The sequence below is a fragment of the Nycticebus coucang genome, chromosome X (assembly GCF_027406575.1).
Source record: "Nycticebus coucang isolate mNycCou1 chromosome X, mNycCou1.pri, whole genome shotgun sequence".
NCBI classification, from domain to species: Eukaryota; Metazoa; Chordata; class Mammalia; order Primates; family Lorisidae; genus Nycticebus; species Nycticebus coucang.
The window spans coordinates 42473617-42489932 of NC_069804.1; the positions used below are offsets into that span (position 1 = coordinate 42473617).

The 16316-nt window shown below is 36.7% G+C and overlaps 1 protein-coding gene across 3 annotated transcripts in view; it reads left to right on the top strand.

Annotated features, from left to right (window-relative positions):
• Nucleotides 1-16316, top strand: part of USP9X (ubiquitin specific peptidase 9 X-linked) — a 143646-nt gene that overhangs the window by 33804 nt on the left and 93526 nt on the right. For all 3 annotated transcript variants that reach the window (XM_053579952.1, XM_053579955.1, XM_053579954.1), the window contains exons 4-10: nt 1578-1657; nt 4834-4946; nt 6476-6694; nt 10780-10895; nt 11087-11338; nt 11415-11553; nt 13229-13381. In XM_053579952.1, the coding sequence (XP_053435927.1) occupies nt 1578-1657; nt 4834-4946; nt 6476-6694; nt 10780-10895; nt 11087-11338; nt 11415-11553; nt 13229-13381 (1072 nt within the window). The remainder of the gene's footprint in view (nt 1-1577; nt 1658-4833; nt 4947-6475; nt 6695-10779; nt 10896-11086; nt 11339-11414; nt 11554-13228; nt 13382-16316) is intronic.

Here is a 16316-nt window from a genome sequence, read left to right on the forward strand (position 1 = left end):
CTATAGCAGAAATAGCACAACAAAATATTATATTAGCTTTTTTATTTATCTTTTTTTTGGAGACAGAGTCTCATTTTGTCACTCTCGGTAGAGTGCTGCTGTGGCGTCAGAGCTCACAGCAACCTCCAGCTCTTTGGCTTAGACGATTCTCTTGCCTCAGCCTCCCGAGTAGCTGGGACTACAGGCCCCCACCACAATGCCCGGCAATTTTTTTGTTTCAGTTTGGCTGGGGTCAGGTTTGAACCTGCCACCCTCTGTATATGGGGCCAGTGCCCTACTCACTGAGCCACAGGTGCCGCCCAGCTTTTTTATTTTTTATCTGGTGGTTGGCGAACGTTGGTAAAGTACTTCTTAGGCTGACTAGAGGACTAAAGTTGCATATTATTAGCAAGTCCTCAGGAAGAAAAATACAAATGATTTTTAAAAATGTAAATAAAAAGAGTGACAAAGGTGGCATACATCTGACCAGATAACCTATTTTTTTATCAAAGCATGGTTCGGGTATTTAGGGATTTTGCCAGCTCCTAGTATTAAGGATTAAGAGGTGATTGGAAGAAGGCTCACTGTTCTGGGGAGCAGTGGGTGAGTTGGGTGATAGGAAGAAGGGCTGGGAAAAAGATGGGATGCCTAGGTGGTTGAGCTGCCACTGGAACTGAAGAATGTAGATGGTGCCTGTGGAGACTTGAAGACCCCACAGCTCACTTACCCTTCAATAAAAGTGGACAAATGATAATGAACTGAGGCCAAATCAGTTCCTTGGCTTCCTAAGTTTTTACTTCTTTGTAAGGAAGTTCAAGACAACTAAGAGATTCATCATAGCCAGGTGCAGTGGCTCATGCCTATAATCCTAGCACTCTGGGAGGCCGAGGCAAGTGGATTGCTTGAGCTCAGGAGTTCAAGACAAGCCTGAACAAGAGTAAGACCCTATCTCTAAAAAATAGCTGGGTGTTGTGGCGGGCGCCTATAGTCCCAATTACTTGGGAGGCTGAGGGAAGAGAATTGCTTAAGCCCAAGAGTTTGAGGTTGCTGTGAGCTATGATGTCAGTGGCATTCTACCAAGGGCAGCAAAGTGAGACTGTCTTCAAAAAAAAAAAAAAAAAAAACATTGTCTTCTGATCTGAATCCTGAAAGAGTACTTTCCATGAACTTTAACAGTAAGTATTCATGATACCTGATTAATATTTGATTATTACAGTGGTTTTATATTCTTAGTTATTAAAATAATTTTGTTTTCTCCCCTCTCATTGCTATATCTTTTTTTTTTTGTAGTTTCAGCCGGGGCCAGGCTTGAACCTGCCACCCCCGGTATATGGGGCCGGCGCCCTACTCTTTGAGCCACAGGTGCCACCCATTGCTATATCTTTTGACAGTATTTTTAAAAAATTGTTTGTAGAGACAGCAGATGGTGCTTAGATACACAAAGCAGATATTCTGCCAACCCTGTTTTAGTATTTTAATGTTCTAATATTAATATTTAGTATTTTCATAGTGAGGTAAGTAACTATAATTATTAGTAACTCATTTATAGTCTTTTCAGTATACAACCAATAAGCATCTTCTTTTGTGAAAATTCATAGGCCTCGATGGGTGGTTCCAGTTTTGCCGAAAGGGGAATTAGAAGTACTGTTAGAAGCTGCTATTGATCTTAGTAAAAAAGGTAAGTTTAGAAGTTAATGTTTTCCTTTGTGTATGCTGCTAGATGTACTTTTACTTTTATCGTCACTATATCTTTGAAGTGGATGAAGTGGCTTTGTTTTCCTCCATTATAAACACTTGCTATAACTTACAATCAAGGTCTTGTATCCTTAGGACAGCCTTCAAGGGCATTTTGTGAACGCTCTGAAGTTAGATGTAAAGTTTATTAATATTTGTATTCCTAAGAAGCAGATTCATTGTTTAGTCACATTTGCAAAGGAGGTGTCACTCAAAGGTTAAAAAACATTTTTAACCTAGGGTTTGATCTGTTATAGAAAATACACATGAAGTATTACTCACAAGTAAGTACTTCATAGGCAATGGGTAGACTTTCAGGTATATCTGCCCTCTCTGTCCTTTCTGCCTTTGGTATTTACCTTGAGCCATATATTCTGTGTAAGTCTGCAAATCATTTGTAGTTGCCCTTTGCTTTATTGAAATGCCAGTGAATCAGGACATGTGGATCTTTGTGCCTGGTAGTAGCTTCATCTACCATCCCTTTAGATGAAAGTTACCATTTAATTAATACTGTTTTTTTTTAAGATAAACCATCTAGCTTATGTGAGTCTTTTGTTGTTTTTTAAGCCAGTAAAAATCTGGTGCTTTTACTCAGTTATCCAGAAGTAAAAGCTTAATGTTGGAATTAATCATTATTTCTGCCAGTAATTTTGTTCTACTTTAGGTACAGTTGAATTTCTTTGAGGACTACTATTATAATAACTTTTTTTTTTTTTTTTTAAGAGACAGAGTCTTGCTTTGTCGCCCTCGGTAGAGTGATGTGGTATCACAGCTCACAGCAGCAACCTCCAGCTCTTTGCCTTAGGTAATTCTCTTGCCTCAGCCTCCCGAGTAGCTGGGACTACAGGTGCCTGCCACAACGCCCGGCTATTTTTTGTTGTTGTTGTTGTTGTTGTTGCAGTTTGGCCGGGGCTGGGTTCAAACCCACCACCTTCGGCATATGGAGCTGTCACCCTACTCACTGAGCCACAGGCGCTGCCCAGTAACTCATTTTTTAAGGCATTAGAGATTAAAGTAAAAAGCAGTAAAATAGCAGTAACATTTTCATTTTCTAAAATAGGCTAACCATGGATGTGTTGAACTAACAATAGGCAATATCACAATTGAAAGTGATTATCATCAGAATTAACATGTTCAGTACCTTGCTTAAGTCTGTCTATGGCAAGAGAAAGTTTCATTTATCTTAGAATACTTACCTCTCTTGTTTAAAGGACATGTCTTTTTATGCCTTATTACTCTTGTAAAAATATCTAATTAAGAAAACACATTAGCAGATTATAGTTATTTTCTACCACTCCATTTTCTTTTGTCTATTTATACATTTATTCACCAATTTAGCAAATTTGTGAAAATTTGGATACTAGGAATGTTGTAAGTCCTGACTACAGGTAAAAACAGATAATGGTATTTCATTTAATAGCATTGACATTCAGTGGACATTTATACCTCCTTCTCCTGTATTTCTTTTTGGAAACCATAGTTATTTTACAACCACATTTTTTTTTTTTTTTTTGGGCAGTTTTTGGCCGGGGCTGGGTTTGAACTCGCCACTTCCGCTATATGGGGCCAGCGCCCTACACCTCTGAGTCACAGGCGCCGCCATTATTTTAGACAAGGTTCAAATTTTTTAAAGTTTAAATATCTGTTGTATAATCAGAATCCAATAATACCTTTTTTTTTCTTGAGACAAGAGTCTCAAGCTGTTGCCGTGGTGTCACAGCTCACAGCAACCCCAAACTCTTGGGCTTAAGCGATTGTCTTGCCTCAGCCTCCTAAGTAGCTGGGACTACAGGTGTCTGCCACAACACCTGGCTATTTTTAAGTTGTAGTTGTCATTGTTGTTTGGCAGGCCCAGGCTGGATTCGAACCTGCCAGCTCCAGTGTATGTGGCTGGTGCCCTAGCTGCTTGAGCTATAGGCACCTAGTCAAGAATCCAATAATACATTCTACACAAATAGAAGAGTTTGTTTGTTTGTTTTTTTTTTAAGAGGTACAGATTTTCAGATGGTGCCTGTATCTCAGTGGGTAGGGCGGCAGCCACATTCCCTGGGGCTGGTGGGTTCCAACCTGGCTCGGGCCAGCTAAAACAACAATGACAACTGCAACCAAAAAATAGCCGGGCGTTGTCATGGGTGCCTGTAGTCCCAGCTACTTGAGAGGCTGAGGCAAGAGAATTGCTTAAGCCCAAGAGTTTGAGGTTGCTGTGAGCTGTGATGCCACTGCATTTGACCCAGGGCGACAGCTTGAAACTCTGTCTCAAGAGTTACAGATTTTCTTTGTGTTGAGAGACATGGCCTTTTTGAAATATGAAATTAAGCAAAAATGTAGAGCATGCTGAGCCATTGAAAAAGACTAATAAGGGACTTGGTGCCTGTAGCTCAAGCGGCAAAGGTGCCACCTACATACAGCGGAGCTGGCGGGTTCGAATCCAGCCCCGGCTGCCAAACAATGACAGATGTAACCAAAAAATAGCAGGGCGTTGTGGCAGGCGCCCGTAGTCCCAGTTACTTGGGAGGCTGAGGCAAGAGTATTGCTTAAGCCCAAGAGTTGGAGGTTGTTGTGAGCTGTGATGCCACGGCACTCTACCCAGGGTGAAGGAAAAAGAAAAAGACTAATAAGACAAGACAGAATTGATCTTAGTTTGATCAGACACTTAGAGAACAGTACAAGGGTATTGTTGCTAAATGGACAGTTTGTAAACAGAAGGAGTTTTAAATAGTTGTGAAATATTTTTAAATTTTAAGACTTATTTTCAGAGTAAAATATTATAAAGTATTCAGATTTATTTACCAGTATCACTTGGTACTGATAACCATTTTGTGTTTAAGATCCAGTATCAGAATCTGTAACATTTTCAATTAGTCTTAATATTACTGGGTTTAATGTACTTTTTATACAGTTAAGTATTTTTAAAATTTATTGAAGGTTATTTTCTTTCTGAATTAGGTTGCCTTTTGACTTGTTATGACAGTTCTATGAGTCTTTTTCCAAAGCTGTTCTGGATTTGGTTAGCTGTCAGTGAACAGTTTACAATTACTTACTAACTTTTATTATATATTGCACATTGTCAAACAACCAGAGAAATATTTGTTTACGTTAATTTTTCTCCCTTTTTCTTAGGCCTTGATGTTAAAAGTGAAGCATGTCAGCGATTTTTTCGAGATGGCCTAACGATATCATTCACTAAAATCCTTACAGATGAAGCAGTGAGTGGCTGGAAGTTTGAAATTCATGTGAGCCTTACATTTGACTTTAAAAGTCAGATTTAAATAGTGATGCTTTGGGTAGGGAGGGGTGTGTGTGTGTGTGAGTGCGTGAGAGAGAGATATATTTGGCCCATCATGGCCCATTAATTAAAGGGGCTAAAAGTGAAAAACTTAATGGTGTCAGTTGAAGACAGCATGGTCATTTAGAATAAGCATGAGATTTGGAGTCTGAAAACTTTGATCTGTTTCCTGGGTTCTCAAGTGTCTTGTGACCTCGGCTGGTACATTTCATTGAAAATAATGGTGCTGGCTTGGCGCCTGTAGCTCAAGCGACTAAGGCACCAGCCACATATACCAGAGCTGGCGGGTTCGAATCCGGCCTGGGCTTGCCAAACAACAATGACAATGAAAACCAAAAAATAGCCGGGCATTGTGGCGGGTGCCTGTAGTCCCAGCTACTTGGGAGCCTCCTACTGAGGCAGGAGAATCGCTTAAGCCCAGGAGTTGGAGGTTGCTGTGAGCTGTGATGCTACGGCACTCTACCGAGGGCGACATAATAAAACTCTGTCTCCAAAAAAGAAAAAGAAAATAATGGTGCTATCTATTATAAGATGTACCACTATTGTATGAAACACCGTGGAAGGAAAAAAACACCTAAGGTGGAGAATCTCATATCTGGGACACCAAAGGGTCAGTGTGTAGAGCAGGGGTCCTCAAACTGTGGCCCGTGGGCCACATGAGGCGGTGTGATTGTATTTGTTCCCATTTTGTTTTTTTACTTCAAAATAGGATATGTGCAGTGTGCATAGGAATTTGTTCATAGTTTTTTTTTTTAAACTCTAGTCCGGCCCTCCAAGGGTCTGAGGGACCTTGAACTGGCCCCCTGTTTAAAAAGTTTGGGAGCGCCTGGTGTAGAGGTAAATGAGAATTTTAAAGTGGTCTCAGGTCGATAGTATCCCCAAGTGATTACCAGAGAGAGACAAACACAAATCCTCTCTATGCTTTCAGTTTAGGAAAATAGTAATGTACCATTCATTGATTATAAGATAGAATCATTCCAGAGATCTTGAAAAAGTGAAAAACTATCTTAGACTGATAACATGCTATAATTATTCCAAGTCTCTGTTCCTTGTTTATTAAGCAACTATTTCTGTGGTCTGTGAACTATTCCCCAAATATGACCATAACATAAAAATCCCAACATTTTTTTTTATTTGATGAGTAATTTAAAAATGCGAACTTTAGGAAGTGGTGTCAGGCTTTTGCATTGAAGTTTGAGAAAAGTAATTTGCCATCTTATCTGTGGACACAGCAGGCATAGGTAAATTATGACACCCACTTCATTTTGTAAGCCATAACATAAATTATGATGTAAATAAATGCTAATTTGTTTTCTGATAATCAGTTTGATACCCTGTTGGTGAAATTCAATATAATTCAAATGATTAGTATAGAAAAATGGAAAGATCATTATCAGAATAGCGCTAATTAAGATCAGAAGATGTTTGAAATTGCAACATTTTTATTTTAAATCATCTTTAACTCTTATATAACAGAGATGTATTATTAACAATACTCATCGCCTGGTGGAGCTATGTGTGGCCAAGTTGTCCGAAGACTGGTTTCCACTTCTAGAACTTCTAGCCATGGCCTTAAATCCTCATTGTAAATTCCATATCTACAATGGTACACGTCCATGTGAATCAGTATCCTCAAGTGTTCAATTGCCTGAAGATGACCTCTTTGCTCGTTCTCCAGATCCTCGATCACCAAAAGTGTGTTGGTTTGTTATTTTCAAAATTAAATATTACAGTTGTTTTGCTCTGCCACAGAAACTTCAATGATGTGAACTTCTTGCTAACATGGGAGGAGAGAGTAATTTCATATTACTGTTAAAGGGATTTTGTGTTATATTGTGTTTTTGGATTCTTTATTTTGTACCAAAGCTATGTTTTGTCTTTACTGTTAAGTTTTTCTGTGTTTATTTATTTATGTGAGATAGTCTTAACTCTGTCGCCCTCAGTAGATTGCCATGGCATCCTAGCTCTCATAGCAACCTCAAACTCTTGGGGGTCAAGTGATCCTCTTGCCTTAGCCTCTGGAGTACCTGGGACTACAGGTGCCTGCAATAATAACCAGCTATTTTTAGAGATGGGGTCTTGCTCTTTCTCAGGCTGGTCTTGAACTCCTGAGCTCAAGCAATGCACCTGCCTCAACGTTGCAGAGTGCTAGGATTACAGGTGTGAGGCGCTGTGCCCAGCCTTAGTTTTTCTGTGTTTAAATATTTAAAGTCTGACAATGAATTTTGCTTTCAGACTTGAAATGAAAATACACAGAATTGGGAGCCTTTACCATAGCCTTGGCATTCTAATTCAGTGCTTATGGCTATCTTGGTGTTTTGTTTTGTTCATGTATTTTCTGCCCAACCTCTTTGGAAATAGCTGTAATTTGGCGTAGTATGAAACAGGCCATATTTTTCCATTGCCCATGGACTCAAGTGTTGATCTGTAAGGCTATGCTCATTGTTGACATAAGATTGTGACTCCAAAATCAAGTATATACAAAAAATGCCTAGTAATACATCATAAAAGTATTACCCAAGTAAAAAGTATTAAAAAAATTACCGAAGCCATAAATGAAAGCAAAATAGTATATCTTTCGAATATTACTTTAAAATACATATTCTATACATAAATTTTAAGTTTTCTACATCAGTATACCTGGACCATACATTTTTAAAAAGGTAGCCTTAAACTATGCTTCTTTCAATAAATACTAAATTACCAGTAATTGTATAGCTTTTAAATTTCAGAATTTAGGAAGACGTTTTTAATATTATGGGTCTTAAAACATTTTCCTTTTTCTAACAAGAAAAATTTGAAGTTATATATACAGTGCTTGATGTATTCTGTTAGCTGAAATGATGAAAATGTATTGAATTTAGAGCTGGGATTTTCTGTTCATATTTTTGCCACTAGATGGCTTATTTTTTTTTTTTTTTTTTTGAGTAGATCAGATTAATATCTAATGGATATCTTTAAAATTAAAGTTTTTATCTATACCCATGTTGCTTTTTAAATTTTTACTTTATTTTTTGCTCTGTATGTCATTAATAATCTACAATTTCAGAGACTCATAAGGAACAACTTGATTTAACATGGCCAAATACAAAATTTTCAGATGACTTCTGGTTGAAGATATTTTTATATCTTTAAAGCTTAGTTCTTCCTGCTCTTAAACCTATAAAATATGGCAACTGTAAGGGTGCTTAGTCTTTCAAAGCCTTTAAGAATAGTTTTTAAAACCAGCCCAAATTTTGGTTATGAATCAAAGAGAAGCAGACTCTATGGAGTTAATAATTTCTTAATGAAGTCAGAGAACAGTCTGTGTTTTATCATATTGCTAAGCAAGTCTTCTATAAGCTTTTTAAAAAAATTAAAAGACAATATATTTGGCATAATTGTCAACCTTGTCCCTAGTTGGATGCTGACACCATGATATAATGAAGAAATGTAGTATATAGGTAATACCACATTTAAAGACTGGCAAATTCTTTAAGACATTTATATTCTGTGTAGTTTCTTATTTAACTAAATAAAGCAAAATGACATGGGTTAAAAAAAAAAGACTGGCAAATTCTAAGCTGTGTGATCATTTTTAATTTTTCTCTTAGGGCTGCTGGTCTTTCAAACCTGCTAGTATTAACAACTTTGAGCCAGAAAAGGAAGGTTTTTGTTTGTAGCTGCTAAAGCTAGTCTATTTACTGTACCTCAGTTCAAAGCACTCTTGAATATTCCTAATTGTTTAAACATGTTGCAGCAGAAGAAATATGGAAAGATTAGCTTTAGACTCATTTTTTACTGTGCACACACGTGCTATTTTATATATTACACGTAACTATTAAGTATATCAGTCCAATAATCTTACTCCAGTTACTGAAGGAATAAAAATTATTAAATAATGACCATCTGTTTCTAAAATTGCTAAATGCCAAAAGGGATCTGGTGAGTTAACTACTCAAGAGTTTTGATGGCTTTTTGTATTAGCCTTTTAAAACCAAATAAAAAGGTAGAAAAATACTATAATGACCTTATTGAAATATGATAGTAGACTTATTAGAGAATTTAGTTAATTTTCATAAAACCGTATCAGAACTATTATTAGCTACCTTATTTTCTCTTTAAACATTAAAAATAGAAGCATTTATTTATTTAGCATTCCCCCCCCCCATTTTCTGAACATTTAAAAAAATCATTATAGGAATTTTTTCTGCTTAAGACTTAGAGAACTTGCCTCTTTTCTCCCTTAGTTTCACCCCAGTGGCTCCTAAAATGTGGCCATTTAAGAAGGCTACGATATAAAAGGTTGTCTTAATTTCTAGATATATTTGATTTTTTAAATCTATATAACCTTTTAATTAAGATTTCATATTATTTATTTATTTTTGAGACAGAGTCTCACTCAGTTGTCCTGGGGTTGAATGCTGTGGTGTCATAGCTCACAGAAACTTCAAACTCTTGGGTTTCAGTGCGATTCTCTTGCCTCAGCGTCCCCAGTAGCTGGGACCATAGGCACCTGCCACAGTTCCTAGCTAGGTGTTCTTTGTTTTTTTTTTTTTGTTGTTGTTGTTGTTGTTTGTTTGTTTTTAAGAAACGGTTTCTTGCTCAGGCTGGTCTCGAACTCTTGAGCTCAGGCTGTCTACTCGCTTTGGCCTCCAAGAGTGCTAGGATTATAGTTGTGAGCCACCATGCCTGACCCTATTAATTTAAGTATTTATACATAGACATGCTTCTAGCTACCAGAACTACTTGCTGTCCTAGCTGCATTGTACTTTGAGTTACTAGTTTTTTTTAAAAGAGGTTAAAAGGTGATACACAGTGTTGCATGGTGCTTCTTGTAAGATGAGAACTGGGTACATTCATATCATTAATGAAAGGATCAACCAGCATATTCTAGTGATGTACAACAGATAATAATACCAGGGCTTAGTAATCAGTGGTTCTCAACCTTCCTGATGCTGTGAACTTTAATACAGTCCAAAGGGGTTTGAGAACCACTGGCTTAGTTTTTTTGTTTTGAGACAAGATGTCTCTCTGTCTCCCGTGTAGAGTGCTGTGGCATGATCATAGCTTACTTCAATCTTAAACTCCTGGGCTCAACTGATCCTCCTACCTCAGCCTCCCATAGCTGGGTCTATAGGCACATGCCTTGGTGCCGGGCTAACTTTTCTATTTGTAATAAAGATGGGGGAGGGGTTCCTCACTCTCGGGCTGGTCTTGAACTCCTGAACTCAAGCAATCCTCCTGCCTCTGCCTTCAGGAGTGCTGGGAGCCTTCAGCACCCAGCCCAGGGGTTAGTTTTTAATTGACAATTCATTTTCAGTCTCTAAGATTATTTATAGGGAAATTTTAATTATTTACAACTGTAACAAGAAAGGGATTTAGAATTCGTTATGTTAGGTTACTAGATAGCTTTTTCTTAATTTACTTTTTGAAATATGTGTGGTCTTTTCACCTTCTTATAGTTATTTTAATACAAAACATTTTAGATAATTAGAAGGTACTTATTCTCATGGTGGGTTTGTTATAGTCGAAGCACAGCTTCTAATTCTGTTCACCAGATATACTGGTATGAGAAACAGCTGTACCCCACTGGTCTAATCTGGACATGGTACTTAATGCTACTTTTGCCTCATTTATGGGATTACTGTGAAGGAAATGTAATATTTTGTGCGCTTTTCAAGGAAGATTTGCATAGTTTGCTCTATTGAATTTACTACTTCAGTATATTTCAATCAACATAGTACTTTTTTCTTCCCTAGAAGTATTGAAGCTAACTTTTTTCATTAATTATATTACAGGGTTGGCTTGTGGATCTTCTCAACAAATTTGGCAGTTTAAATGGGTTCCAGATTTTGCATGATCGTTTTATTAATGGATCAGCATTAAATGTTCAAATAATTGCAGCTCTTATTAAGTAAGTTACATTTTAAAATCAGTGTTGAGTACATTATAGAAATTGCTATTTGTTTGATAAAAATTGAGTTTTTCAAGCATGATTCCCTCTTGAACTTGTTACTTGGGTTTTTAAAAGGTAATATAGTCTGAGTTTAGTCCCAATTGATTTTAGGAAATTATTACAAGAGTTTTGTCCTTTTCTTATTTCAGACCATTTGGACAATGTTATGAGTTTCTCACTCTTCATACAGTGAAAAAGTACTTTCTTCCAATAATAGAAATGGTTCCGCAGTTTTTAGAAAACTTAACTGATGAAGAACTGAAAAAAGAAGCAAAGAATGAAGCCAAAAATGATGCTCTTTCAATGATTATTAAATCTTTGAAGAATTTAGCTTCAAGGGTACCAGGACAAGAAGAAACTGTAAAAAACTTAGAAATATTTAGGTTAAAAATGATACTTAGGTAAGATACTTATCTCTTGAAGTAATTATTTATGTGGAATTTTAGAATCATACTTACAACCGAATTTCTCCCATAGATTATTGCAAATTTCTTCTTTCAATGGAAAGATGAATGCACTGAATGAAGTTAATAAGGTGATATCTAGTGTGTCATACTATACCCATCGACATGGTAATCCTGAGGAAGAAGAGTGGCTTACAGCTGAACGAATGGCAGTAAGTCTTTTTATTCTTTTTTTATGAATTAAAATCTATTTAAAGACAAAAACTAGCTAAAATTATTAATATTAATATTTTAAAGTAAACTCTGAAATTGGGAAGTATTCTTTGACTTACAACTCTATTAGTCCTGAGATCTTTTTATAACATAGTTTGTGTTTTGGTAGTGATGTGGAGAGCTTGGCACATCTTTGATAAACTTAATTGTTGATTGTGATGTTCCAAAGTAATTATTAGCTTGTTGGATGGGGAATTGGCAATCTACTGGGGAATGGATCAAATAGTGTCTCGTACCTAATGAATGAAGTGGTGTGTATGTTTGACCATTTCCAATTAAAAGTTTTAAAATGGGAAATAAAATTACCATGATAAGATGATGCAAATTAATGATCATGCAAATTATCATGATTTTGAGAATTTTAATTTTAAAACACATACGAACATTAAAATTTTAGGAAATATTTTTTATCATATTTTCTATCGTTTTTAAATGAATAATTAAGCTTGCCATTTAAGTTATAGAACCAATTTTTGAGTATATGCCATGTGATAGTACTGGGGAGATACTTGTAGAAGAACTGTCTTGCCTTCAAGGAGCCTTCAGTTTAATAGGAGATATAGTGATAAAGTGTGATAAAAGGTGTGGGGAAAATGCTTAGACATTGGCTGAAGTTAGGGGGTTAGGTGGTAGACATCTGGTTTTGTGCATGTGATGTGCCTGTTTTCCTTGTGGAAAGTCAAGCATAGAGCTACGGAAAGGGTTGTCTGAGGACTAGTGCTGGTTCTCGAACTGTTACCATGTACAGAAAATGGCATTAGTTGTTTAGAAACTTAGGTCATAATTTGACATTGCTACATTTTTACGGTATTTTACAAAAAATAGCTGCAAGAAATGAGAAATTAAAAAGTGGCTCTTTATCAGCAGAGAAATGTATGTCTCTAGCACATTTTGGGCCTAACTGCTTTTGATTATAAGTAAAAAAATCATAAAATCATGCAGTGTGTATAGTACTACTTTTTTTTTTGTTATCATGAGTTAGCACTTCATTCTATTGCCCTAGATATTAAATAAGTGCTAGTCAAGCAGTGTAATACAGTGTTGTAGAAACAGTGTGAAAGCATTCAGGCTTGATTGAGATTCCAGTTATAACAACTGCAAGCTGTTTACTTTTCTGTAATAAGATAATCCCTTCATAGGGTTGTTTGGAAGATTAAAGAGCTAATGGATAAGCAATAATAGTGTCTAGCACTTGGTAATCAGATAATAAATAAAGGCAAAAATAAAGAGTGCCTTTTCAGCCAAGGTCAAAACAATTCTGTGGTACAACTGGTAAAAAGAATCCAAAGTTTCTAAAATTGGTCCTGTACCCCTCTCCCTAAAACCATAGTAATTATTGCATTGAAGTACTTTTTTGACTAAATGCTGCAGTGTAGAATCTTATTAATGATTTCAGTATTTCTAATTGATGGGATCATTTCTCTATGTGTAAAAATTAAAGTGCTCTGAGATTTTGATTTTTCTCATAATTTTGCATTAAAACAATGTATAAGCATATTACTATATTATTATGCTTTTAAATTCCTACTTACATTGTTCAGTAATATGAAGTATATTTATAAAACAAACTTCTGTGTATGTTTCTGCTTTGAAACATTTTTAAATTACATTTAGGAATGGATACAGCAGAACAATATCTTATCTATCGTCTTGCGAGATAGTCTTCATCAACCACAGTATGTAGAAAAGCTTGAGAAGATTCTTCGCTTTGTCATCAAGGAAAAAGCTCTGACCTTACAGGATCTTGATAATATCTGGGCAGCACAGGTAAGGCATTTAAGATAGTGATTACTCAGTTTTTAAAAGAAAGATACTAAATACTGGAGTAGCCCTTGTGAAATGGGAGGTAGGTTATTGTATTACCTGACTTTAGTACACTTAAATGCTTGTTACATTTATACAAATCCTGCCAGTAATCTCTTTGAAATAGCCAGTAATATTCTAAAAATAAAAATTTTATCTACTATATTTAGTAAAGGTTGGCAATTTGTAAGTGGTTTCAAGAAGGAGGCAAACAGTAAAAAAATAAGCAATTTCTATCAAAAGAGCGTGACATATGTAATAGGTTTATTCTTAGACTTAGTAGATAGGAAAAGTCTCCAGTGTCAGGAGAGTTAAATCACATTATTTATAAAGACCTATAATAATTAATATATAACATGTATAATTCCAAATGATTTCTGACTTTCAGAAGGCTAATAAAATAAAACCTTTTTGGTTTCAGAGCTGGAAATTATATAATTCCTTCAATTTTTTTTTTTTTTTTTTAATTTAAGAGACAGTCTCACTTTGTCGCCCTCGGTAGAGTGCTGTGGCACCACAGCTCACAGCAGCCTCCAACTCCTGAGTTTAGGTGATTCTCTCGCCTCAGCCTCCCGAGTATCTGGGACTACAGGCGCCTGCCACAAAGCCCTGCTATTTTTGCAGTTTGGCCGGGACTGGGTTTGAACCTGCCACCCTTGGTATATGGGGCTGGCGCCCTACCCACCGAGCCACAGGTGCCGCCCAATTCCTTCAATTATCTTTTTTTAAATTATTCTTTATTAAATCATAACTTTGTACATTGATGCATTTATGGGGTTCAGGGTACTGCATCGATATGCAATGTGAAATGCTTACATTGAACTAAGTAACACATCCATCACAATTATACTCATTTCTTAATAGTTTTGACATGTACCATTACATCATGCACATTAGGTGAGGTCCCCCCAAATACCCTTCATCCTCCCATATCCCCCCTCCCCTTCCCCTTCTCACCTCTTCCTTTCTACTTTCTAGACTATAGTTAATGTTTTGCCGTTCATATGAGTGTATAGGTGATTATATATTGATTTCATAGTAGTATTGGCTACATTGGGTACTTTTTTTTTTTTCTAGAGACGGAGTCTCACTTTGTCACCTTTGGTAGAGTGCTGTGGCATCACAGTTCACAGCAACCCCCAGCTCTTGGGCTTAGGCGATTCTCTTGCCTCAGCCTCCCAAGTAGCTGGGACTACAGGCACCCACCACAACGCCCAGCTATTTTTTGTTGTTGTTGCAGTTTGGCCGGGGCTGGGTTTGAACCTGCCACCCTCCATACATGGGGCTGGTGCCCTACTCACTGAACTACAGGCGCTGCCCCATTGGATACTTTTTTCCCATTCTTGAGATACTTTACTAAGAAGACTATGTTCCAGCTCCATCCAAGTAAACATAAAAGATTTGAAGTCTCCATCTTTTTTATGGCTGCACATTATTCCTTGGTATACATTTACCACAATTTGTTAATCTATTCGTGGGTTGATGGCACTTGGGCTGTTTCCATGTCTTGGCTAGTATGAATTGGGCTGCAGTAAACATTCTGGTGCAGATGTCTTCGTTGTAAAATAATTTTTGATTATCTGGGTATATACCTAGTAGAGGAATTGCAGGATCAAACTGTAGGTCTACTTTTAGTTCCTTGAGTATTCTCCAGACTTCTTTCCAAAAAAGGTCTATTAACTTGAATTCCCACCAGCAGTTTACAAGTGTTCCCTTCTCTCCACACCCACACCAACATCTGTAGTTTTGGGATTTTTGTGATGTGGGCTAATCTTACTGGAGTTAGATGAGTGCAAAAGTGGTTTTGATTTGCATTTCTCTGATGATTAAGGATGATGAGCATTTTTTCATGTGTTTGTAGGCCATGCGCCTGTCTTCATCAAAGAAGTTTCTGTTCAAGTCTCTTGCTCTCATCAAAATGTGGTTATTTGTTCTTTTTTTATTGATTAGTTTGAGTTGTCTGTTCATTCTATTTATCAGACCTTTGTCGGAAGCATAACCTGCAAAAATCTTCTCCTATACTGAAAGTTGTCTGTTTGCTTTACTTACTGTGCTTTTGGCTTTGCAAAAGCTTTTTAGTGTCTTTCCCCACTGAATTTTTTTTTTTTCAATTTTTGGCCTGTGCTGGGTTTGAACCCGCCACCTCTGGCATATGGGGCCCACACCCTACTCCTTTGAGCCACAGGTGCCACCCCCTCCCACTGAATATTTTTGATAGGCTTATTGAAGATCAAACGATAATAAGTAGCTGGGTTCATCTCTTGGTTCTCTATTCTGTTCCATGAATGCTCTGTTTTTGTGCCAGTATATGCTGTAGATTTATAATATAGCCGGAAATCTGGTAATGTGATACCTCCTGATTTGTTCTTATTTCTGAGTAATGTATTTGCTATTCGAGGTTTTTTCTGATTCCATAGGAAACAAAGTACTATTTTTTCAAGTTCTTTAAATTATGACAATGGTGCTTTAATAGGGATTGACTTAAATCTGTAGATTGCTTTGGTTAGTATGGACATTTTAACAATGTTGATTCTTCCCAGCCATTAAGCATGGTATGTTTTCCATTTAACATCTTCAGCTATTTCTTTTCTCAAAGTTTCATAGTTCTCTTTATAGAGATCTTTCACTTCCTTTGTTAGGTAAATTCCCAGATATTTCATCTTCTTTTCTATTCCTTCTGGTTGTAAAAGGAATAGAGTCCTTGACTGTATTTTCAGCTTGACTGTTGTTGGCATATATAAAAGCTACTGACTGGTAAGTATTGATTTTGTATCCTGAGACTGCTGTATTCCTTGATCACTTCTAAGAGTTTTGAAGTTTGAGTCCCTGGGATTTTCCAGGTATAGGATCATGTCATCAGTGAAGAGTGAGAGTTTGATCTCCTCTGACCCTATTTGGG